The 27,024-nt window shown below is 37.5% G+C and overlaps 1 protein-coding gene across 6 annotated transcripts in view; it reads left to right on the forward strand.

Annotated features, from left to right (window-relative positions):
• Nucleotides 1-27,024, forward strand: part of LOC140204259 (SWI/SNF-related matrix-associated actin-dependent regulator of chromatin subfamily A member 5-like) — a 172,593-nt gene that overhangs the window by 106,301 nt on the left and 39,268 nt on the right. For 5 of the 6 annotated variants that reach the window (XM_072270828.1, XM_072270824.1, XM_072270826.1 and 2 more), the window contains 10 exons: nt 3,296-3,396; nt 5,177-5,277; nt 11,400-11,579; nt 15,221-15,376; nt 15,762-15,893; nt 17,951-18,019; nt 20,767-20,876; nt 22,997-23,223; nt 24,152-24,273; nt 26,292-26,444. In XM_072270828.1, coding sequence (XP_072126929.1) covers nt 3,296-3,396; nt 5,177-5,277; nt 11,400-11,579; nt 15,221-15,376; nt 15,762-15,893; nt 17,951-18,019; nt 20,767-20,876; nt 22,997-23,223; nt 24,152-24,273; nt 26,292-26,444 — 1,351 coding nt within the window. Of the gene's footprint in view, nt 1-3,295; nt 3,397-5,176; nt 5,278-11,399; nt 11,580-12,443; nt 12,598-15,220; nt 15,377-15,761; nt 15,894-17,950; nt 18,020-20,766; nt 20,877-22,996; nt 23,224-24,151; nt 24,274-26,291; nt 26,445-27,024 lie in introns of those variants that run through there. The other variant, XM_072270830.1, reaches the window with a different exon arrangement.

Raw genomic sequence — 27,024 nt, forward strand, 5'->3', positions numbered from 1 at the left:
AAGGATCTACTGCTTTCCCAGTGTATATGGCAAATAAACTCTTCTTGAGCTTCCAGCTGGGCACGGATATCGATTTTAACCGACGTTTCAATGACACATTCTGCCATTTTCATCAATGATGATGCCTGGGCATGTCTAGTATGGTGGTATTTATACCCCTATTGTCTGTCCCTCTTGATTGGTTTGTTCTCATCGTACAATGTAAGCAAGGTGGCACAGCAGAAACCTGAGTAGATGAGGACTGACCAAACAGGAGGGATGGATGATAGGGGTATACATACTACCAGATTAGACAAATAGAGAGTTTCTGGGACCATGTAAATTCGTTGGTGTCCAATGGTAAGTCTTTGCAAATGTGTTTTAGTTATCTAGAACAATGATCCATCATTCTGCTTTGAGTTGTGGACCTAATTATTTACTATACAATAATAGAAAGCATCAGACACTGCTTTGAACATCTTCCATCTGGTGACATTAATTTATTTTAAGGTAGTGGACCTTACAGTTGTGATCTGCACCCACATATTCCTCTCTGCTGTTACTCTGTTCCTGCAGTGTTGCAAAATAGCAGTCTTTTCCTGAGACATTCAGCTTTATTCCAGGTTCCTGTTGTTAATTATTAGTCAGAGGCTGCTGTAGGCGGTGTGAAAGAAATTTTGAAATTGCCAATGGAAGCCAAGACTGAAGTCTTGAAGTAGCATTCTCATTTAGCTATTGAATAGTGGAAGAGTATGGCAGCATGCAATGTTGTGGAGCAATATGAAGAACTGACTTGCAGCCCCACAAGATCGACAACTGGTAATAAATATTGAATTGTTAAACAGGAAAAATCAAGTAAATGTAGGCAGAACAAAAATCAGAACTGCAGTTCTAAAGACAGGTAATTGAAAGGTAGAGAAAGCAAGTATTTGTTCAAAAAAAACAAAGGTTTAGAGAAATAAAATGCAAAAAGAGAATGCCACATTACATCCCTCCAGTGCTTCTATTGTTACAAATATGGTAATTTGGCTTAAATGAATGAAGGCAATAATTTTGTTGTGTACCAGGTAACAAGTACCAAGTAACAAGTTGAATGTCTGTCTAGTTAATCTGTTTTTCAGTGCTATTGATTTAGGGAAGAATGTTGACCAGGTTGTGCTGTTTTTGAATAGTCCCATGGGACCTATGAATGCAATTTTTGACATTGATTTTAATTGTTATTTTACTTGATTTACTGTAATCATTAGTATAGATGACTGACATATGTCTATATAATTTAAAAAAAGGGTATTGGATGAATTAAAATCTCAGAGAAGATTTCAGATGAGCAACAGTCAACATATGGAGTATGTACTAATTCCTTAATATGCAATTATCATGAAACCTGAGGCTTATTTGCACATCACCCGAGCTAAGTAAAAACACTAGATTTCAAATTAGTTACTACAGAGACAGAGACAGCATCAAGCCATGTATTGAACATCCTGCCTTTTCCATCATAACACCCAATGCTGGAAAAAAAAACTGTTATTCCTCCTGAAAATTTCCAAGGTGTCACTATTACAATGCTTCATTTTACCCAGGGTTTCATTTTTAAATTTAAATGGACAAGTTACATTGTAAAATCATAACTAAGATTAAAGATGTTTGTCTCTGAAATTAAAATTGGAGAGCAGTCTTGTATAGATCACATCTTCCATCTGGTGAAATTAACCACTCAGTGAAATTAATTTCTTTTAAAATAGTGGACCTAACAGCTGTGATCTGTGCCCACATGTTACTCTCTGCTGTCACTCTGTTCCTGCAGTGTTGCTTTGTAACAGTCTTTTCCTGAGACATTCAGCTTTACTCCAAGTTCCTGTTGTTATTCGTCAGAGACTGCTGTTAGGGTAGGTGGTGTGAAAGAAAATTTTAAATTGCCAATGGAAGCCAAGTCTGAAATCTTGAGGTAGCATTCTCATTTAGCCATTGAATAGTGGAAGAGTATGGCAGCATGCAATGCTGTGGAGAAATATGAAGAACTGATTTGCAGTCCCACAACATCGACAACTGATAATGAATATCTGTTTTTAAAACAGGAAAAATCAAGTAAATGGAGGCAGAACAAAAATCAGAGCTTCAGTTCTAAAGAACAGGTAATTGAAAGGTAGAGAAAGCAAGTAGTTGAAGAATCATTTAGAAAGCAAAGGTTTAGAGAAATAAAATACAAAAAAGCCTCATTACATCTCTCCAGTGCTACCATTGTTACATATGTGGTAATTTGCTTTAAATGAATGATGGCAATAATTCTGTTGTGTACCAGGTAGCAAGTAGCAAATTGAATGTCTGTCTAGTTAATCTGTTTTTCACTGCTATTTATTTAGGGAAGAATGTTGACCAGGTTGTGCTCTTTTTGAATAGTCCCATGGGACCTATGAATCCAATTTTTGACATTGATTTTAATTAAGTTATTTTACTTGAATTACTGGAGTCATTAGTACAGAAGACTGACATATGTCTACGTAATAAAAAAGGTTTGGAATGAATTGAAATGCCAGAAAATTTTCGGCTGAGTAACAGTCAACATATGGAGTATGTTATAATATCCTTAATATTCAATTATCATGGAAGCTGAGAGATATTTGGGCTGTGTGGAAACACAGGCATCAAAGCTTTTTTAAAAAAAAGTAAACCTGTACTAGCTGATTTCTATAGACGCCACATTTTTGAAGCAGGGATTTGATATATCCAAGACATGAACATGTTTACGTCTTCCAATGAATAATTTGAATTTATAAATCAAACTTTCCAAAACTCATGTCTGTTTTCCAGTAGTCTGCAAGTCGAGTGAAGGTTTACTGCATGTGTTAGGCATTTGATTTATCACCATCAACCTAGCCCTCAACTCATCACACTTCTCCACCATCTTAAAACTTCACATGTATGGTTATACTTTTCACGTTTGTTTTTTCATTACTATACTCAGGTTATAAATATATTGATATATTATACGCAAACACGAGGAAATCTTCAGATGCTGGAATTTCAAGCAACACACATAAAAGTTGCTGGTGAACGCAGCAGGCCAGGCAGCATCTCTAGGAGGAGGTACAGTCGACGTTTCGGGCCGAGACCCTTTGTCAGGACTAACTGAAATTTCAGTTACTCCTGACGAAGGGTCTCGGCCCGAAACATCGACTGTACCTCTTCCTAGAGATGCTGCCTGGCCTGCTGCGTTCACCAGCAACTTTTATGTGTGTTGCTTGATATATTATAAATGTTACAGTTTTAAAATTCATTACTTTTCTATGCTGATTCTGATCTTGCCGACTTTAAGCAATCGTCATCGGCGTACAGAACAAGAGGAGGATGAAGAACTGCTTTCTGAAAGTAAAAAGGCATCGAATGTGTGTGTTCGATTTGAAGAATCACCATCCTGTAAGTATGACCATGATTTGCTGAGTGGTATTATTAGATTTAGGGATCACATATTCATAAATGAGTTGTAAGTTTTTTTGGTTGTGCATTGAATCTACTTTTACAAACATTATACAGTATATTTCTAATGAATTAAATCCTGTTTTTTGAAAAACAGTTTGAAAGAAATTTAACTGTGCAGTTGCAAAACCCTTTGGTTCCTGTGAGTGGTGCTATTGCATTTACAGTGGCCATTGATACTGTGAAACACAACCTGGCCCAATTACAGTCATTTTCTTCATTCTGCCTTTACTATTCAAATTTTAACAGAAGGTCTTTCTTGGAAATGATTTGAACATAAATAATGAGTATCTAGCCTGAGCCCTTGTAAAATAATTGACCAGTATTAATTATTAGGTACTTGTACAACACAGAATCAGCTTCCTTGACCCACTGATTCAATACTGACCTGACCATCAAACATCCATTGCCGTCAATTCTACATTAATCCCATGTTCTTTTATTCTCCCCACACTTTCCCTCAGATACTTTTCACATATTAAAGCTTAGGTATGTGAAATCTCTATGCTGAACAAAATGGGGTTAATTGTTTCAGTAACATGATCAATTTTTGACCATATGTGAAATTCAATGTCATTTTAACTGCAGAGAATATACCACTTACAGATCAGAGAGCTGTATACACTACACATATTAAGGTCCATTGAAACAAAGCACAAACTTTGGAATTACTATATTATTAAAATACTTAAAGTTATTTTTCTTTTTATTCAAAATGTTTCAGTGGTTATAGATCAGAATCCTTTGCAATGTGACTAAATGATAGAATATTGGAGTCATAGCAAGACTATACACAGTATAATCTTATTGAAATGTATAAAATTCTTAGTGAGTTTGGCCAGTTTGATACAAGAAAGATGTCCAGGTTGGGGATTTTAGAAGCAGTTGTCAAAATAAGAAAAAAATAATTTTGACGACAAAATGAGAGGAAATGTTTTCTCTCACAGGAGAGCGAAGATGGAATTCTCTACCCAAGAAGGTAGTGGCTCAGTCAGTGAGTGTTATAAAGTGAGAAATAAATAGTTTTTTTGGATATTAAGGGAGGGGGTAATATGGGATTGTAAAAGGGAAGCGGCACTGATGTAAAACGTCAGTCATGATCTTATTGCCTAGTACGTCAGGGCTACTCTTACTTCTGTCTCTTATGCTCTTGTAAATGTTGAATCCCTAACTGGAAGTTGAGAACTCTCATACCATTAATCTCATCTCGGGTTTCAACTTGTTTGTTCAATGGAGATAAAATTGCTGTCAGCTCTCAAAGCTGGTGAACATTGTACCATTCATGTACTTCTCTTGCTTTCTCTTGACTGTAACGGTGTAATGATTGTCATTTTATGGGAGACTATTTTCATTGTTACTGCCACTCAATAGAATCCTTGCCGAAGGTCAGAGCATACCTATCTAAAGAGCTGTTGAAGTAAGGTTAGTCCTCGTGCCAGTAATTATTTTGAAATCTTATTTTATACTTTTCTCGAAACATCGCCAAGAGAAATTTGAAATCCCAATAATCCTGTGAAAATTATGGGGCTCTTTGGCTCTATAGTCCAAATAGCGTGTTATTATAGTCATTTGAGACGGAGGGCTGCTGGAATCACATTACTTTATGGACTTAATCATCATATAAGTTTTTTTAATCTACTGGAAGCTGCACTGAATTTGCTAGTTTGTAAAAAAGGAATTAAAATCCACCATTTCATTTCAAATTTTCTTTGAATTCTAGATGTGAAATCAGGAACCCTTAGAGATTATCAAATACGTGGATTGAACTGGATGATTTCTCTTTATGAAAATGGAATTAATGGTATACTTGCTGATGAGATGGTAAGGAGAGCAATTCAAGAAATAACATTTTTATTTAGTTCAGCTTTGCATCAGTACAAAATGTCAACGTTTAGCTAACATATTGGGAAGTAATGCATAAACCACTTCAGTATTGTAATCATCATCATCACCATCAGGTGCCATATTGACTGCCGTGGCCCACATACTCCTGTTTCGGGTCAAGTGAATCAATTCATTGGTATTCATTTCCAGTTCTCTGGCTGCTGTCTCCATCATCATTTGTCTTTGTCTTCCTCTTGCTTTCTTCCCTTCAATCTTTCCCATAATTACCGTGCATTCTAACTCCTCTCTCCTAATCACATGGCCAATGAAGTCACATTGCCTTTTCATGATCTCATACGTTATTTCTCTTTTTGTGCTTGCTCTGTTCATGACATCCTTGTTAGATATTCATTTCGTCCATGTTATTCTTTGCATCCTCCTCCAAAACCACATCTCTGCTGCTTTAATGCATTTCCTCATGTTACTAGATATTGTCCAACATTCTGAGCCATATAACATAACTGGATAAACGTAACATTTCAGTGCTCTGAGGCAGGTTGTCACGCCTAGTTTAGTGTTGGTCAGTGTACTCTTCATTCTTGTAAAGGTGTCTTTTGCCATCCCTATTGTAATATACCTGATAAATTGTCCTCAATATGATTGAAAACAGTGACTTGATTGCAACTGAGGTATATTGGATCTGAATGATTATTCTTAGATTAGACTGTTTAATTGTTATTTCCTTTGTAGTTTAACAATTAATTATCTACGTATATTTTATATTATTACTTATATACAAGTAAATGCTGCCTAGTGATCACAGTGCATATATGCAGTTATTCAATGTGTCCCCTAGTGATTATATTTGTATAATTCTGGGAAGTTCTGGAAGCTTCTTGGTGCTGTATTATTTAGATAAGAGCTTTCTCATTGGTTGACTCTTATCTACAAGTTTGAATGGAATTTTCCTTATCTGTCGGTATCAAAATTGCTGACCACAAGTCAGTACCATGTTTGTCTCTCGTATCTTTTGACTTTCCTTCTCTTCAATCAGTAGACCTTTATCATAGTCAGTTTGCAACTCTCCTTGTTCTATTAGCACTTTATAAAACAATCATGAAGCAGCAACGTTTGTGCCTCTTCCCTGACTTCTGATTAAAACATCAGAACCCAATAGTTGGCATGGTCAGCGAAGAATGGTTGCAAAGTTTAAGGACTTGGAATAATAACAGAGAAGGTGGAATTTTTAACACTCAACCAAGGAAGTTAAGAACTTCATCTGATGTAATTTGTCTAAGAGAAAAACTTGTTCTGGCTTCAATACATCAGAAAATACTGCATGGCTATTTGGAAGAAAAACAGATCTGTAAAAATGATATGGAAGTCCAGTAGAGCAATGTGCAAGCTGCTAGAGTGCAGATTAAATACACAAGATGGTAGAGCATCAAAAAATATTAAATCGTACAAGCAGCGGAGCATGGATAAAAAAAATTAATGTGTGCAAGTCAGTAGAGTTTGTCAAAAAACTTAAATATGTGCAAGCAAGTGGAGCACTGAGAATGCTTAAAATTTCAGTTACAATCTATTAATAATTTGAGATCACAGTCAAAATAATGTAAATTGCATAGGAATTAAGATCAAATCAAAACATTGGCCAAAGTAATGAAACCTACTAAGAGCTCTTATCTGAATAAAACATTCAGTTTGATTAAAATTAATGGAAAAGTCTGGACAAAAAATACCAGCAATGTTAAGTTTATTAAGAATAAGAAGGCATGCAATAAAATATAGAGAATTGTTGAGGGAAAGGAAAAACCAGGAACGGCTGCTCGTGATTTAGAGGTAAGACCAGTGACGCTACTTCTGGCGTTCTGCTCTGGGAAACACAACCCACAGTCTCATGACACAGTGACACCATCTGAAAGCCAAGGAATAATAGGATGGACATGACATGGACTCTACAGTGACTCCTAGCAACTCAACGGAGGATGACCGTGATGAAACAAGATTAAAAGCTATGTTGCAACTTGCTCCAGTAAAGACCAAGGGAGTGAAGGCACACAGGACTGAAGATGAAACCACTGCTAATCAATATATTGACAAGCTAGTGGCAGATACATCAACTATTGTTCAACCACACAATCTGTTGAAAGGCAGTAAATTCTCAGATGTCCCTTTGACTCTTAATGAAGAACAAATGAATGTGTTTCAAACTTTAAGGGTGACATTGTGTATTGCATCTGCATTAAGATTTCCTAATACGGGTAAATCATTTACCCTATATGTCAATGAGAAACATGTGATGGCAGTCTTAACTCAAGAACATGGAGACTGATGGAGTTCTGTTGGTTATTACTCTGCTAAAGATCTGATACTGTAACTGAAGATCTGATAGTCTCTGGAACTGAAGTGCCAGCATCAGGAAGCATTGCTCCTGGTACCTCTGCTCAACAGACAAATCTGAAAACTCTGATTGAAGCCTGTAAGTTGGGAGAAGAATGATGAGCTAATAACTACACTGATTCTTGATTTCTTATGGCTGCAGGGCCTCCAATCAAGATTGGGTAACTCGTACAAGAACTCATGAATGGTGTAGATCTGCAGTCAGAAGTTGCTGTACTAAAATGTAAAAGCCACTCCAAAATGACTACAATGGAAAACCGTGGAAATGCATTTGCGGGTGAACTTCCAAAAACTGCAATAAAAGAAATAAAAGAAATAAAATTACTAAGAAGATATGCAGTGAACCTGCCAGGAAAAGTAATTCTAAATGAAGAATGGTGGGAAGTTAAACAGTGATGGAATATGGAGATGTGACGCTAGTCATAGACTGGTAGCTCCTACTACTTTGCTTTCTTATCTGGCACAGCACATACAATCCCTTGGACATATTTGTCACTGCTGGGAGCCCTCAATCTCAAAGAAGCTGATGTACACATTATGGTAGACAGTTTAGTTATTGTGTGAAATTAACTCAAGCTGTCCAGTCTGCTTCTTAACAGGTTTCTACCACTTGGAATGATCCATCAGAAGGAGGACACACCCTGATTCCTGGCAAGTGTTCCTGATTAAGGAATCACTAGGAGCTTGATGGGAAGTTCTTTATGTGAAATGCTGTTAATTACTAACTCAGTGGCGAAGGTAGAAGGCAAAAGTAAGTGGAAACATGCCAACTGCTGCAAATGAACTAAAGTGGTACCCGACGAGGACAGCAAATGGTGAAGTTAACGTGCTCGTAACCTCTTGATCTAGTGCTTACACTGCTGGGCTACAGGGAGTAAATCACTAACCAGCCGGAAGACTTCAAGCAAGTCAACAACTTCTGGACATTATGGAGTTTATTCTAATATTAGTTGTTACATTTTTTGCCAATTTCCGCTATTCATAATGAGTCATATTATTCATGCCAATATGCCTTTTCATAACTTATATCTTTTTTACTTGCTTAAAGATGATCATTAATAGAATAGTTCAAACTTACTTTAAGTGTGCCTAATGATCCGCCTGACCATGACATAATCCTGTGAATACTTTGAAGAATATATACCCTTGGGTATTTCTCAACTTAGTTTTTGATTATTTTATACTTATTGTAGTTACCATAAGTTTTTCTTCCTGTGAATTTTCATTTCTAAATGTGTGATTTAGAGTTAAAGGGGATATTGTTGGATCTAACTGTTTATTCTTAGACTAGACTTTTTTTATTTCATATAATTACCAATATAAAAGTTAACTGCTTACTATGCTCTCTAGTGGTCACAGTGTGTATTTGCAGTTGATAAACATGTCCTCCAGTGTTTATAGTACTGTGCAAAAGTCTTAGGCACCCTAGATTTTTTACTATAGATTTAGTTTTAGTTTTTTTGTCTTCTACATTAGTGTGTCAGTAAAAAAAGAGTACATTTTAGATTTCCAAATATTAATTTTCCAAAAAAATTAAATGTTACAGTGAAATTTGTGTATTTCATTAAAGAAATTAATATACTAATAAAAGCATGATTACTTTGTAGGTTTATAGCCCAGTGCATGATTAAACAAAGATAGCAACCAAGTGCTACTGATCAATGACATAGAGTTGAATGAACTGAACTGATTATCTGAAACAGAAATAGGTGTAGAAGGAATCAAACTAGAAGGACAAGCAACTAAAAGATACGGATGTGACAGGTTAATGCTCAAATCATCAATTCTTACACCATGGAAAGAGTGAGCACAGCAACAAGTCACAAAGTGGTAATCCTGCAACAGCAAGGTCTCTCCCAAGGAGAAATTACATAGCAGAATAGTGTTTCAAGATATTCTGTCAAAGAAGAAGCGCAAAAAATGGGCAAGGTTGAGGACCAGAAGCTTAATGGTCGGCCACAGAAACTGAGTACAGCAGATGGGAGATACATCAAAGTGATGTCCCTTCTAACTGGGAAGAAGTCCAGCACTGCTATCAATTCTGAGTTCATCGAAACTGCTGCAGTTTGGAAAAGTGTTGTCATAAGTAGTCTTCATGGAAGAGCTGCTGCCAAAAAGCAAGTCCTCTGAAGTGGAAACAAAGCCAAGAGACCCACCTACGGACAAAATACTGAACAATGGCAGCAAGTGCTCTGGAGTGACATGTCAAAATTTGAAACTTTTGGCTCAAACAGATATTTTGTATGTAAAAGAGCTGGAGAGCACTACATGGATGACTGGACAACAGTGAAGCATGGCAGAAGTTCCAAGGAAGTTTTGGGCTGCATTTCTACAAATGGAGTTGGTGATCTGGTCAGAATTAATGGAATCCTCCATGCTGAAAATTACAAGCAGTTTCTCATCCATCACACGATACCATCAGGCAGGTGTCTAATTGGTCCAAACTTCACTCTGCAGCAGGACAAAGACCCCAAACACACAGCCAAGGTCATAAAGAACTATGTTCAGTGAAAAGAAGAACAAGAATTTTGCAACAGATGATAGGGACTCCATGGAGCTCTGATCTCAACATCATTGAGGCTGTCTGGAATTACCTGGAGAGACAGAAGTAAGAGAGAGCCAAAGTCTGCAGAAGAACTGTCACAAGTTCTTCAAGATGGTTAAAACAACTTACCAGCTGATTTTCTTATAAAACTGCTCGACAGTGTACCTAAGCAAATTTAGTTGCAGTTTTAAAGGCAAAGGGTGGTCACACCAAATATTGATATGATTTAGTTTACTGATTTTATGGTAAATAGTTTGATATTTAGTAGCTTTAAATTTCATTATTTTTGAAAGCATTTTTGCTTTACAGATTATTTTTTACATGTGCCTGAGTCTTTTGCACAGTTTTGTATATTGATATAGTTCTGGGAAGTTCTGGAAGCTTTTCTTGGTGCTGCATTATTTAAATGAGTTTTCTCATTGGTTGACTCTTATCTACAAAGTTAAATAGAATTTTCCGTATGTATGCATATTGGAAAAAAAGTGGACCACAAGGCTGTGCCATCTTACTGTGTTAGATCTTTTGACGCTCTCTCTCTTTCATCAGTAGATATCTATCACTGTCCATTTTCAACACTTTTTTTCTATTAACACTTAATAAAACAATAATAAAACAACATTTTGTGCCTCTTTCCTGACTTCTGAATGAACCTTGAATAAAAACATCAGAATCCAACTAGAAGCTCAATTTTTTTCCTTAGTCCAGAAGCTCTTCATAATCTGTTAGAATGAACAGTCCCACTCCTGTTGTATGAGGACCGCTGAATTGAGTCTAGAAGGAAACAAGGTGCTTGCAATGTTGTGATATTATCTCCTCTCTTTATCAGTACTCTATGTGAAAATTGTTGCAAACATTTTATGTGTTTGAATTGCTGCCTTTGTTCAAACTGAAGTCACTGATTATTTTCCTCTAATTGTTTAAAAAGAAACCCAGAAATCAGTTGTGGGGAAGCCAAGGCAAAGCTGACAAGATACAGAGGCAGTTAACCACTAAATGGGAGAATCCATTTTTCTTACTATAGAGTGCCACTAATTTTGAGACCAGAGATCACCGTGGTGCTGTACATTTTGCACTGTTGTAAAAACAAATTCGTTTAGCCATTTCAACAAGTCAGAACTTTATTACTAAGAAATTCTGCTTTTAAAGTTTTGCTTATTTTTCATAAATCTAGGGTCTTGGTAAGACACTACAGACCATTGCATTGCTTGGCTACCTAAAACACTACAGGAATATACCTGGGCCACACATGGTTTTGGTGCCAAAATCCACATTGCACAATTGGATAAAGGAGTTCAAACGTTGGGTTCCATCGCTGCGTGCAGTTTGCCTTATTGGAGACAAAGATCAAAGGGTAGGGAAAATGTTTTAAGAATACTTGTCAATATGTCTTTCCTATGGTATAGCAATTAATATTTGGGCATTCGTTACATAAAAGATTTGAGAATAGTTATTATATGTGGAAAATGAGTGTGTCTCCTTGTTCCCTTCTGGGGCTTTGAGATGTGATTTCAGGGTTTTATCAGCCTTTCTCGGCTAAACTTCAGTAGATCATTCCTCATAAAGGAGTGAAGTGGCAGATATTATCCATTTTTGTGATGAAGACATTGTTGCTGATCATAACTGACTGTTTTGTTGATCACATATTTCTGAGAACAAATGCTGCCTGACTTGCTAAATATTCACAGCATTTTCTCTGCTTGCATCCAGAATTCAGAGGTTTAAAGTTCACATGGGCATTGAAAGGTCCACAAATGATAGTTCTGTGTATGTTTTTATCCCTTCCTAAAGAAAAATAATTAACTGCAGATGCTGGGAATCGGGTCAGGCAGCATCTGTAGCTGAAGTAAAAACAGAGAATAGTGAAAACACTCAGCAGACAGGCAGCATACATTGAATGCTCCCATAATACTGTAATTATTTCCCCTTCCTAAACTGGGTCTTTAAGGTTAATTATGCCCTTTTCTATTACTGGACCAGCGCAGAACTCACTCAGCAGAAACTGAAAGATGAGCTATAATCATTTTGTATTTTGTAACTTTGGCAAACATAGTTTGATAATTAAGTGCATGCATGAATATATGCACATCTGTTCCTTCATCATAATCACTAACTCTTTTTGTGATACATTTCCAGTAAACAGGATTATAATCATTTTTAATTTGTTATATTACTTAAGACATTTTAATTAATCATTAGAAATATTAGAGGCTGTTGACAGTATGAACTGTCAGAAGATAATCAAAGCGGTGCAGCCCTAGGTCCTTGGGTTCTGCTACCTGATGCCTGGTCACCACTTCGGGCCAATCGAACAGATGCACCAGTTACAACAGATATGCCTGCAGGATATTGGAGATTACATTGCCCAAAAGGTAGTATGATTGGGATCCAAGCAGATGAGTTCATTCATGGTGCGGGACCCCTTAAACAAAATTGGAAATGGAATTGGTTTATTATCAAGTATACTAAGATACAGTGCAAATCCTGTCTTGCATACTGTTCATACAGATTAAGTCATTACACAGTGCATTGAAGTATAACAAGGTAAAACAATAATAATGCAGAATAATGTGTAACGGCTACAGAGAAAGTGCAGCACAGGTAAGCAGTTAAGAACAAGATCATAACAAGATAGATTGTGAGGTCAAGAGTCCCATTTTATTGTACTAGGGAAGCATTTAATAGTTTTGTAACAGTGGGGTAGAAGCTGTCATTGAGTGTGGTGGTACGTGCTTTCAAGCTTTCGTATTTTCTGCTCAATGGAAGAGGGGAGATGAAATGAGAGAATGTCCAGAGGTGAGTTCTTTCATTATACTGGCTGCTTTACTGAGGATGCTGAATTACATCTAAGATGCACTGGGACACATCATCAATGATGTAACCTGGCATCGTCGGGTGTATTAGGTCTCTCAATGTAATACACACTTGCCTAGATGATCCAGCCAGGATTCATCAGGCCCCAGCAGCACTGCTCCGTGGGTCACATCTCTTGATCTATAGCCATCTGGAGTCACTCAGCAGCTTCTGTGACAGTCCTGCTGGCTCTTCTCTTTGCAGCCCCCATAATACCATGAAGAGAATAGGTTCTGCAGAGTGATCAGCTAGCAAAACCTCTACACCTCACCTCTATTGGCTCATATCGTACCTTCCACCCCTGTCTTTGGCACTGCTCTACCAGCTCCTGGTTTTTGGCCTTCCTGCACTTGAACATCTCAATGGATTCTTCTTGAGGTGCTATCAGTTCTACTATGACCATCTGCTTTGAGATTTCTGACAGAATGACCATGTCAGGACTCTGTGATGATGCGATGAAGTCAGGGAACTTTAATTGCTTGCTAAGATCAACTTTCATTTGCCAGTCAGACACCGTGGCAAGCAAGCCTGCTGGTGATCTGGGCTGAGGCTGTGGGAGGTATAAGTAGAATCACTCAGCGGAAACTAAAGATTGAACAGAATCATGCATTTAGTTACCTTGCAAACACAGCCTGATGATTAAGTGTGTACATGGAATTGTGGTCAGAAGCATAGACACTGGTTTCACCAAAGCTTTGGTGAAGCCATTCATTCACTTCAATATTTTGAAATTACCTGCACTTAGAAGCAGGCAGATTCAGATATAGATTTTGCAGATAATTTAAACCAATAAAGTTTAAATTAAGTTTGCTCAAAGGGAATGTCGGGAACTTTAGGGAGACATAAATTAATAAATTGGGCAGATCAACTGTTGATAAAATTTATTTGAAGGGATATAAAATAAGAAGGAAGGATAAAAAGACATAATTAAATGTTAACATTTTAAATGGAGTTGATAAACAGATTGGGATAAGGCTACAGATAATTAAATCTTCAAAATGAGTTTGGTATTGCAAAACAAAAATGAACTAATTTTTATAAGTAATGTTGCATATGGAGAAAGTAATACTAAATTTATATAATCCATTGATTTTGCTGGAACTGGAATACTTTACCATCCTCAAAGGATGCACCAAGCATTAAGGGATTATGGAAATGCTGTTTTAGTTGTCAGAGAGACAAAAGGTATTGCGTTACAGTTTAAGACAAGAACAATGAAGGCTGTAAGCAAGTATGGTTAAGTAACCAAATTACAAAGGTACTTGAAAAGTGAGAAATCGAAAATCTATTCAGTGTGTAATTAGTGAATGTAAATTTAAAATACTCACAAAATGGAAGAGCAGCAGAGAAATTCAATTATGTAGAGTGCTGTTAAAATATGAATGGTTCTTCAGAGGAGATCAAAGCAGAATCAATAGTGTTTTTTGAATGGATAATACACACCATTAGGAACAAACAATTAGAAATTTAAGAAAATGGCAGGACAATTGGTCACACACATTTGGTGCTATGTGTATAATTGGTCGAGATGATTTTCTACCATATAAATATTATTGATGATCCTAGGTTGAATTGTGTTTTATCTTGAGTGCACTGGTTGTTAGTGTGGCAAGAATTCCTATAGTCGGCTTTAATGTTCCATGGCTAAAAAGGAGAGGAAAAAATATCAATTTGTGTCCCATCATCTTACCCTTGCACTAAAGTAGACTGATAATTGAATGGAAACTGTATTCAAAGATTGCCAGCCATTGCCACCTCACATTACAGTAGAATAACATTTTAATTGCCTAGATGGTTCAGAAACAGATGTTTCAATGTCTCTTGGGAGTTTTAATTTGAAATTGTGCAAGTCAAGCAGGAAATTGTGTAGTAATTTGTGGAGGTTTTCATGGGATGTCATGGCATGACATATAACTTACTGCAGACATGACCACTCAGTTGAACATGTGCAGGAGAGCAATCAGCTTGACCTGGGATACTCTGTCTCTTGGCAAACTCTTGTATCTTCAAGAGAAGAAATACTGAAATTGAAGAGCTCAAACAAATTAGTTGTGTGTTTTGTAACCTATGAAAACGTGCTTCTGTGCAGAAGAAGACATCATATCATGAATGAATTTTCACTACTTTTTTTTTTAATAACAGGCTGCCTTTATTCGGGATATAATGATGCCAGGGGAATGGGATGTCTGTGTTACATCATATGAAATGGTCATAAAAGAAAAATCTGTGTTCAAGAAGTTTAACTGGAGATACTTGGTAATTGATGAAGCTCACAGAATCAAGAATGAGAAGTCCAAGGTAGGAATGTTATCGGTTAAAGTGAATGTGGAGGGAACGTCCACATTTAAGTAGCTGATGTAGTGCAATGGAAAGACAAATGAAGGGATGTTTTACAAAGATGTAGTATTTTATCTGTCAGAAAATGTACTGCCTGAGTTGGCGATTAATCACCAAGCATACTAGCATTTAAGAATGCGTTGAATAGGGATAAAGGCAAATGGGAATAGCCCAATCAGAATTTATTGCTTCTTTGGAATATAAGCACCAATTGTTTTAATACAATAGCCTATTTTGAATGGTAATGTTTTTGTACTTTGTGCAAGATAATTAATGAGTATTTTTAAAAAGTTTTTTCTTCAATCCTGCTTTTATCCAATTCTGGCACTGTTCTCTTTCTTTGTAGCTATCTGAAATTGTTCGAGAGTTTAAATCAACAAATCGCCTCCTACTGACTGGAACGCCCTTACAGAATAATCTTCATGAATTGTGGGCTTTACTTAACTTTCTTTTGCCTGATGTATTTAATTCTGCTGATGTAAGTTCAGAGGATTTTTGGGAAAACTGTCCAGTGTCGATCATTATAGTCAAAATGGGTGGTCAGAGTTAGCGGGTATAGTGTAAGGAGATAGAAGGGGATTTCTCTCAGCATGTTACCGCTGTGTCCTTATATTTTACAAAGTCAACAGAAAGAAAAGGCATACACTTAAAACATCCTTCTTGAGATAAAGTTACATTAACATTTGTAAAAATGAATTAAAAAATTCACAGATTGGTTCGACTGTGGAAAGAGGCTACTTGGCCCACTGACAGTACTCACTCATTTAGATCCACAACAATCCATTTAGTTCCCCCACTTGCCTTCTTTCCATGGTCCTACAAATTCTTTTCTTTCAGATACTTATCTATCTCCCTTTTGAATGTTACAATTAAATCTGACTCAATTATGACCGAGGTTTTCCCATATTCACTATTCCCTATTCACTTGTTGCCTAAATATATTTTTTCTTGCATTGCTCTTCATTCTTTTGCCAATTGCCTTTCTTCCATGTGCTATTAGTCTCTCTACCAATGGGAACAGCTTGTATGACTGTGTAAAACTTGCATAATTTTTGTCACATCCTGTCTCACTGTTCTCTGTTCTAAAGAAAACAAACCTGGCTTCTTCAGTCTATCTACATAAGGCCCTCTTCTGTAGAATTACTTTAGTAAACTTATCCTGAACTCTCAGAACTTTTATTTCTTTCCTAAAATGTGGCACCGAGAACTGGACACAGTATTCCAGTTGTGGCTAAACTAGTGTTTTATGAGTTTTATTCTAACTTTCATGCTGTTATACTTAATGCTTCTATTTATAAAGCTCATGAAGTTGCACATTTTTAAAAGTCATTTTCGCAAATTGCCTTGTCACTTTAAATGATCATGTGCATTTACCAGCACCCTCCCCATCTCTGATCTTAAACCCCTTCAGAATTCTGGACAACGTCTGTCACCTTCCGTGCATGCCACCTTGGCTGAACAGAGGAACACTTTTAGTAGTAGACAAAGACAACTGCACTGCTCCAGAGAGCGCTATATGAGGTCATTCTTACTCTCGGCCATTAGGCTCTATAATGATTCAATCTATAGTGACCCCCCTACTGTTAGACTGTTTGTGGTAACATATATTTTATTCTTTCTACTTCTCTTCTATTATTTATATCTGTGCACTTGTAATGCTTCTGTGACACTGTAATTTCCTTTGGGATCAATAAAGTATCTGTCTATCTATAAATCTATTATGCCCTTTAGCTTGCATTAACTCTTCTTATTCTTCTTACCAAGATGTAACACTTAACATTTTCTGCTTTACCTTTCATTTGTCACCAACCTGTCCATTCCATAACCTCTCTTTATCTCTTTTAAGTTCTAATTAATTTCCTTCTATCAAGCATACATTTTTTTTTGATTGATTACTCAGTCCAAGATGAACAGTAATGACCTTTCTGGCTCCAGAGTAGTTCTGGAGGCTGGTGCAGGTCCACAATGTTCCCTCCCCTGTTTCATCTGCCCTCAACTTGTTGATAAAAATTGCAGAATACATAGTGTAGTTGGGGAAAAAAATGGCGATGCAGTATGATTTTGTTCTTGGGAGACCATGTTAGTTCAATGTTTTAATATAGGAGGGGGTATGAGGAATTTCAAAATAAGTCCAGAATTCCATTCCCAAAAGCTCTTTACAGCACTATCTAACATCGATGTGATTGCCACAGTGATCACATCCAGACTCGATGGCTAACTCCTCCACCACCTACCAACCAACTGTCCTGAGTGAAGCATTACTATAAATCCCAAATATACTTTGGGAAGAAGAATTTCTTTAACACTGAACTAGATCTGACATATAATTTTCAACTGATTCAAAACAAAGACTGTTGTAAATAATAGAGGACTTGGCTAAGGAATTAAGATGGGGAAAGAAAAATAAAACTTCATATGGCTTTGTGCAGAATGAAATAATTCAATGTTCCCTTGAATTTTCATGCAGGAAATCAACTTTTCAGTGTTGTTTTCATGTCTCTCTGAAGAGAATAAATTTTTCCTTTGCCTAAACAGGATTTTGACTCTTGGTTTGACACAAACAACTGTCTGGGTGATCAGCAGTTAGTGGAACGTCTACATGCTGTAAGTTTATCATCAATCCTGTTTGTGGTGAGGAATTTGTAGCATTAAACTTAAACAATCCCATTTACTGACAGAATATTTTATATTTAAAAGTTCAAATTGAGTATTGTCAATGTAACCTTGAAATTACTACATGGAAATGGATTCACTAAAAATGGAAGCTGTGTGAATAACTGTGGTAGTTGTTCTGTTTCTCAGGTCAGTGCCCCAACCCCAACGATTGTAAACTTTTTCTCATCAGTGAGCCCACACCAGGTCAGAAAAAAACATATTTGCTGCTAATGTTTAAAATGAAAGCTGAATATTAAAATGCTTTAGAAAGAGAAACAGAATTTAAAATTTCTGATCAATGATCCTGCATCAGAACATTAATTCTGTGCCTCTTTCCACAGATGCTGTCAGACCTGAAATTTTCTGCAGATGCTGGGGTCAAAGCAACACTCACAACACGCTGGAGGAACTCAGCAGGTCGGGCAGCATCCGTGGAAAAGATCGGTGGAAGTTTCGGGTTCCGGCCCGAAACGTCGACCGATCTTTTCCACAGATGCTGCCCGAACTGCTGAGTTCCTCCAGCATGTGTGAGTGTTGCTGAAATTTTCCAGTAGTTTCTGTTCCAATTTTAGATTTTCAGCATGAACACTTTTGATTTTCACTGTCCAGCATAGCAGCCTGTACCTGCATGTGGCATGGCCTAGATTACCTTTAGACTTCGACTGAAAAGAAGCAAGTAAAATTAATGTGTTTGAATTGCAATGACAATCATTAAGTCTTAAAAACCTCTCACTGGCATTAAACTTGCCAAGTCCTCCACCTTTAACATCTGAAGAGAGGATACCATTGTTGGGAAACTTAAATGAGAACTGGTTGTCCTGTGGTTTGTTCCTAACAAAAGCCTTTCTATTAGCCACAACTTGGAATTAAAAATGTGAAAAAAACATCAGGAGTAGGTCAATTGGCACCTCACGCATGCTCTGGCAATCAGTAAGGTTATGGCTGATTTAATCATGGCTACACCACCACTTTTCAGTATACTTTTTGACTTCCTTGTATTTAATGGCCTGGTAATCTCTGCCTTGAATACTTTCAGCAACAGTTCTCCAATACAGAAAATTTCAAAGCCTCTGAGATGAGAACTTTCTCTTTCTCCCTATCTGAAATGGATGGCCCTTCATCCAGAATATATGCTCTCCTAATTCTAAGTACTCTGACAAGGAGAATCATCCACTGAAGTCTCCCCTCTGGATCTTTATGTTCCAAAACAATCACTTGCCACCCACTAAATAAAAACAAGAATAGGCTGTACTTGTTCAATTCTTTTTTTTAACATTAGCTCCTTCATCCAGGTAATCACCATAGTGAACCTTCTTTGTATTTCCTGAAGGGTAAGCAGATATTTCCATAAATATGGGGACATAACGTTCCAAGGATGCAAAGCTGCGTCAAAATTTGTTGATTTTATAGTCATTGTTACTTCTTGTACCTGCAACAATTATATGTCATGTGCGAATATTCCCTCAGAACCCTTTGTACCACTAAGAAAACATGCAGTCTCTTTCCATTTGGGGAAAAAGTTGACAATTTTATTCTTCCTTCCATTTGCCTGGATGAATGCAGCTCCATTAACACTCTAGGTGTTTGGTGTTATTCATGACAAAGCTAGCAGCTTGATTAGACACCTACTTAACCTAAATGTGTATCCCATCCATCACTGAGACTTCATGGCTTCAATATTTACCATTTAGAATTTGCACCAGAAAGTGTCTTCGTCAGTGTCCTTGCAGTCTCCAATTTGCAGAAGGTCAAAGGCAGCTGATTCATGGAAGTGCTAACACGTGGAAGCTTTATTTCAAGCCACACATCATTTGGAAATGTTTCCTAACCTATTCAACTGTTCCTTATAACTCAGGTCTTCAAGAACCAGCAACATCCTTGTAAATCTTTTCTGCACTGTTTCAATCTTATTGATATCTTCCCTGTAAGCGGGTATCCAGAACTGCACACACTACTCCAAATTAGGCCTCACAAACATCTTGTACAACCTCAACATAACATCCCAACTCCTGTACTCAGTACTTTGATTTATAAAGACCAGTATGCTGAAAGGTCTCTTTATGACCCTGCCTGTGACACGACTTTCAAAGAATTGTGGATCTGTATTCCCAGATTCCTCTGTTCTATCACACTCTTCAGTGTTCTACTGCTCACTGTGTAAGTCCTACCCTGGTTTGTCCTCCCAAAGTGCAACATCTCACATTTGTCTACATTAAATTACTTTTGTCATTTTTCAGCCCATTTTTCCAGCTAGTCCACATTCCACTGCAAGCTGCCTTGCTGCCTTGCTGTCTTTTACCTCCCCAATCTTGGTGTCATCTGCAAATTTGCAGAACCAGTTTACCAGATTATCATCCAGATCACTGCTATAGATAACAACACCTGCAGTGATCCCTGCAATACCGTCAGAGAAGCAATCATCTACTGCCACTTTGTGGCTTTGAAGTCAATATCTAATCTAATTTACCTGTAAATAAGAAATCTTGCTCTTCTAAGACTCACTGATTCTCTGAATGGACAATCACAAATTCTTTCTCACACAGAGAGCATACTGATTCTCTTTTTTTTCTTAGATCCCAGTACCATCTACAGAAAGCTCATCATATTTTCTTCCATTCTTGACAATATAGCTGAAAGGGCCTCTTTCTTTCATGGACTATATAATTTAACAGTGCTTCTTCATGTATATGTTCCAGGTGCTTCGACCATTCTTGCTTCGGAGAATAAAAGCCGAGGTTGAAAAGAGCTTGCCTCCTAAAAAGGAAATCAAGATCTATGTTGGTCTTAGCAAAATGCAGAGGGAATGGTAAGTGAACAATTGTTGTTGAAGCTTGTAAACTTTCTTGGGGTCAGTTTCCAAGAATCTTTGTGGTTCTGGTTGTAAAATTGCTTTGACTGACACCAGTTACCCAGCTTAGGTTTTATTCCAGCAAGCATGCTATAAGACCATAGGACATGCAGTAGGAGCAAAATTAGGCCATTCAGCCCATTGAGATTGCTCTGCCATTCTATCATGGCTGTTATTATCCCTCTCAACCCCATTCTCCTGCCTTCTCCCTATAACCTTTGAATCCCTTGCAAATCAAAAACCTATCAACCTCCACTTTAAATATACCCATTGACGACCTCCAATGCCCTGACAAAGAGCTCAATATTTTCTTCTCCTTTTATATATGCTATAATTGCTTAATTGTTTGCTTATATTTGTATAAGATCTGGTCGTAGTAATTATATAAAAATTGTGCTCCAATTGGATCATTATAAAGTGCATCCTTTCTGTTTTACTGTCAGTAAGCTGGTTAAATACTGCAGTGAGACTGAAAGAAGGAGAATGATGGGTGACTATTTAGTTTTAGTTATGGGGTTTGACATGGACTTAGTTGATGGATTTGGCCCACTGTTGGATTTGACATAAATCTAGACGGACAGTCTCATGAGTCAGTGGTGCAACCCTTTGAGCATGTTATAAGGGAGGTTTGTTTATCTGTTAGTTCAGCTGATTATTAAAAAAGTTCTCATGGGAAGAAATGGAGTTACTCAGCACACTGACAAATCCCGTAACAATTATTTCTCTGCCCTCCAGCAAAACATTTTTGTATGTTGTTTTATTAAAATGTTGGAGTAAGAATTTATGGATAAGACCATAAGACAGAAAAGAAGAATTAGGCCATATGGCCCATTGAATCTGCTCTTCCATTCCGTCATGGCTGATTTATTATCCTCAACCCCATTCTCCTGCTTTCTCCCTGTAACCTTTGATACCCTTACGAGAAGAACCTATTATCCTCTGCCTTAAGTATAGCCAACGACTGGCTTCCACAGCCATCTGTGCCAATGAACTCCACAGACTCATCACCCTTCGGATGAAGAAGTTCCTCCTCATCTCTGTTCTAAATGGATGTCCCTGTCTTCTGAGGCTGTCCCCTCTGTTCCTAGACTCGCCCACTATAGGAAACATCCTCTCCATATCCACTCTGTCAATATTAGATTGGTTTCAATGAGAATCCCCCCCCTTTTAATTTTTCTGAACTCCAGCAAGTACAGGCTGAAAGCCATCAAAAACTCATATTAACCCTTTCATTCCAGGAGTCATTCTTGTGAACCTCCTCTGAACTCACTACAATGTCGACACATCTTTTCTTAAATAAAAATCCCAAAACTACTCGCGGTACTGTATTCCAAATGCAATCTGACCTTTTCCTTATAAAGTCTGAGCATTACCTCCTTGCTTTTATATTCCAGTTCTCTCCAAATGAATGCTAACATTGCATTTGCCTTCCTTAACACTGACTTAACCTGCAAGTTAATCCATAGGGAAGCCTGCACAAGGACTTCCAAGAAAATAGACTATTTTCTACCCATTTAGAAAATAGTCTAAGGCTTTATTCCTTCTATAAAGTGGATGACCATACACTTCCCTTCACTATATTTCTTCTGCCTAAACTGTCTAAGCCCCTTCTATAGACTCCCTGCTTCCTCAACATTACCTGCCCCTCCACCTATCTTTGTATCACCCGCAAACTTGGTCACAAAACTATCAATTCCTTCATCCAAATTATTGACATATAATGTGAAAAGAAGTGGTCAGCACTGACCCCTTTGGAGTACCATAGTAACCAGCAGCCAACCAGAAAAGGTCCCCTTTATTCCCACTCTTTACTTCCTGCCAGTCAGCCAAATGGCTGTCCATGCAGTGTTGTTTTTTTTCCTGTAATATCATGGTCTCTGCTCATATTTAGCAGCCTTATGGGTGGTACACTTTACACCTTTTTCCCTTGAGTTACTGAATCTTGGTGGGCCTGATTTTACATGATCTGGTAGTAACCATTTACGCATTATCTGTCTAGACATTTCATATTGTGAGATAACGTACTGAGATTTTTTTAATACTGTTGAATTTTTTAATATTGATTTTGGTGTCTTCAGGTATACAAAAATATTAATGAAGGATATAGATATTCTAAACTCTGCTGGAAAAATGGACAAAATGCGTCTCTTGAACATCTTGATGCAATTGCGGAAATGCTGTAACCATCCATACCTTTTTGATGGCGCTGAGCCTGGCCCTCCTTATACTACAGATACTCATCTGGTCTCCAATTGTGGCAAGATGGTGGTTCTAGATAAACTGCTGCCGAAACTCAAAGAACAAAGTACGTACACAGAAACAGCTGCTACTTCAATTTCTCTGTATTTTCTAATTCCTGCCTGACAAGGCTGACCACTCGGTGTGATCCTCTCCCTGTAACATCTGTAGTGCCTCAAGACTACTGGGTTTTCTCCTATAATGTGGAGACTAAGTAAAACCTTGAGGTTAATTTCAGGGGATAAATGTGATTAACCGGACAGCGGTTTCTTCAAGCAATTTTTCAGCACATTGATATTTTTACTTTAAGGAGTATGGTTGATGCCTAAAGAATTGCACAGAAGTGCACTAGCTGTTATGGTGTAAGTGTGTACTGTGTTTGATTGCAATCCACTATTTTATGAGTTTGTTTTTTTTCTTACACGGGTGCAGAGGAAGTGGTCAGTGGGCATGCAGTATTCTAAGCAAAAATACTGATCTGACAACTGGTTAATATTGAACTAAGCCTTGTGTGGCCTTGTGTGACTTTAAAATACTGAAAATATATCCGTGCCCTGATTGAGATGACTGAACTTGACCTTCATAACACTGCTTAATCCTGCCCCTGCCTCAGCCCATATGACTTTGAAACCTTGTTATTAGTTCTGTACTTATTACAGTTTTCACTACCTATGCAATGACTCACATTCAAAAATAAATGGGGTATCTTGTCATGACTCCCCTCAAATCCTGTTTTCCTATTATCCTGACAGCTCCTTATTCACTGACATATAAAAATTCCTGTTCAGGTCAGAAGGCTTGGAGGGGATTAACTGTATATCTATAATGGAATTTGTCTATCTCTCCTGAATGGCTTATTTGGATCAAAAATTATTTTAGGTTTCTGTAACAAACTATTACCTACATGGACACCAAAATAGTGGACCTGCAAAGCAGCTGTTAACACCTTATTTACTTTGACTTCCATGTTTTATTAATGACTGTTTGTCCTAAAGATTCTAGAGTCCTCATTTTCAGCCAGATGACCCGTTTGATGGATATTCTTGAAGATTACTGTATGTGGCGTGGCTATGACTACTGTCGTCTTGATGGGCAAACACAGCATGAAGAAAGAGAGGTCTGTAATGATGTTTGCCTTGCCTAGAGTAAAATGTGATTTTTGAGATTTCTTCAATGTTTAGCAATTGTTAGCATTACTTAGTGTAGCACTGGGTGAGAAGAAACAGAATATTTGTAATTTGATTCTTGTTTTATGTTGTGGTTTGGCTGTCCAAAAATTGGGCCGATTGGCAGTGAACCTATGTAGAATTGGAGATAAAGTAGTATCGAGCCACCTTGTGATACTGTTACATACCCTTACTGAATCCTGTCATCATCTGATATCAACAGCCTTGAATTGTTCAGCTGGCCATAAAATCTTGGTTGATTTTATTTTTGCCTGCTCCTTTGGCTCAGTGACTTGAAGACAAAATCAGTAAACTCAGCGGCTGAATGAATCAGCTCATCGTGGTCTTGGAATCTGAACAGCCAGAAAATGACCTAGTCAGCTTTATATCAGAGGTTAAAATTGGAAAGAAAAATCACCCACGTACGGATTTTGTAGCGGCAGGATGAAAAGTGGGTGACCAATCTGCTCACAGGAAGTGGGTTGGTCATTAAATCCTGCCTTTAACAGTCATTTTATTTTCTATTTTCAACCACAGGCAGCTGGGTTTCCCGGGTCTTGGGAAACTCGGCAGCTGAAAGCAAGCAAGAAGGGCTGAAGCCATTTAGGTAAGTGTCTTTACAACACTGTGTATGGGCCAGGAGGAGCAGGAGCCTTTTTCCATGACCAGGAATCTTCCCAAAACATCCCTTGCAATAATTCTGCTCCCCTGATGCCCTTCAGATCTCCCAGCCACCGTCAGACACCCTAAAGTTCACTCTCATCCCTAATGCATTTTTCTGCTCACAAAAGGGCATAAGAAATAGAAGCAGTTCCATGGGTGACTCTGAACTGAGACTTGCTTTCCTCCCCAATCCCCATATCTCTTCTCTCAAAATGTAAAAATCGGTTGATTTCATCTTGAATACATTCAAGACTGAACACCTCTAGAACCTTTATGGTGGAGTATTCATGGACTTACATCTGTCTGAGGGGTAAAAAATATCTCTATCGATTCCTTAAATGATCAACATTTCACCCTTACCCTCTGGCTCCTTGTTCCACATTATCCAAGTTTGAGGGCACAGCTTCTTTACATCTGCTCTGTCACTTTCTCTCAATCACTTTGGGTCTTTGACCTGAGATCAGTGCTCATTCTTCTAAACTCTAGTGAATATAAATCAATCTAATTCAATCTATGGTCCACTTGTCCCAGGCGTCAATTTAGTGAATAGGCGTAGGCTCAGTGAAGCAGGCTTCCTCTCAGAAGGCTTTTGTTTGTGTTGGGCTGGAACCCAACTTAAAGGAATTCCACAAGGCATTAAGGAAACTTGCCTTAGAATGGGTTTCCCTCCTCTATTCACTTCCTGAGGTAAGATTTTAATTGTTTCTGCAAATGGAGTTTATTGAAATGCTTACTATTTGTCCGCCTTCAGAAATTTATTTACATTGAACTTGCTGTTCTTGCATACTTTTTAAAATTTTACTATTTCATTCAGTCTTTTCCATACCATTCTTGTGCATCAAAACTACTGGAGTCACTGAGCCTAGCACAGTTCAATGGGCAGATATCTCAATGTAACCACAAGGGAGTCCGTGGGTATATTTAAGGCGGAAATTGATCATTTCCTGATCGGTCAGGGCATCAAGGAAAATGGCAAGAAGGCAGGTGTATGTGATTCAAGTGGGATCTGGGATCAGCCATGATGGAATGGCAGAGCAGACTTGGGCTGAATGTCCTAATTCTGCTCCTATATCTTATGGTCTTATGAAGTGTAGGAAGTTGGATCTCACTTTTGCTCAAATCTTGAGCTTCTTGATAGCTAATGAAGAAAAACAGTGGTGTATCTCAGGAATACCCAGGCCAGCAGTTTTGGCAGTTTCTCTTAGAATAAAATCTTTTAAGAATCAATTGATATATTGCATTGTTTAGAAAGAGTTAACTGAATGAATCTAGCTACTTTTATCTTTTGTGCCTTTGTTTAAAACAGCGAGCTATAGATTCTTTCAATGCTGTCAACAGTACGAAGTTCATATTCATGCTGAGCACTAGAGCTGGAGGTCTGGGCATCAACCTTGCAACTGCAGATGTTGTTATTTTGTATGATTCGGATTGGAATCCACAAGTGGACTTGCAAGCTATGGTAAGTAGTGGGTCATCTTATTTTAAAAAGTTGAATTTGTACTACTTCTAGCTCAGTGGATAACGTTCTCACCTTTGAAACAGAGCATTATGAATTGAAGTTATAACTTAGTCATGTAATCTAGCATGGCATTTCAGTGTGCTAGTGAAGGGATGCAATAGTAGTAGACTAGCTGTCTTTTAGGCAAGGTCTGCATACTTAGGAGGGTATTCCATGATTAGCTGGATAATTGCTGTGTCCCATCAATATTTACTGCTCCAGTATTATTACATATTTATATCATCATTAAACTTATTGTTGTATGTGACACCTCAATGTGTGAAAGTTAGCAAGGTGTCACATACAACAATAAGCCTAATAACTGGATAAATATGCATTACTGGGCCAATAAATATTGGATGATTATAAAAGTAGCTTTGCCCTTTTGTGACAGTATTAAGAATTGATAGAACCACTGCATTTTAAAGATATTATTTGCTTAGTTTAGGGCATGTGTTTGAGAGATGTAATGAAATATCATAATAAATTCCTTTCTTTCTTGTGTTTTCTTTTTATCTTTCTTCCTCTTTTCATTCTTTGT

This window comes from Mobula birostris, chromosome 10, assembly GCF_030028105.1.
Source record: "Mobula birostris isolate sMobBir1 chromosome 10, sMobBir1.hap1, whole genome shotgun sequence".
Lineage (NCBI taxonomy): Eukaryota > Metazoa > Chordata > Chondrichthyes > Myliobatiformes > Myliobatidae > Mobula > Mobula birostris.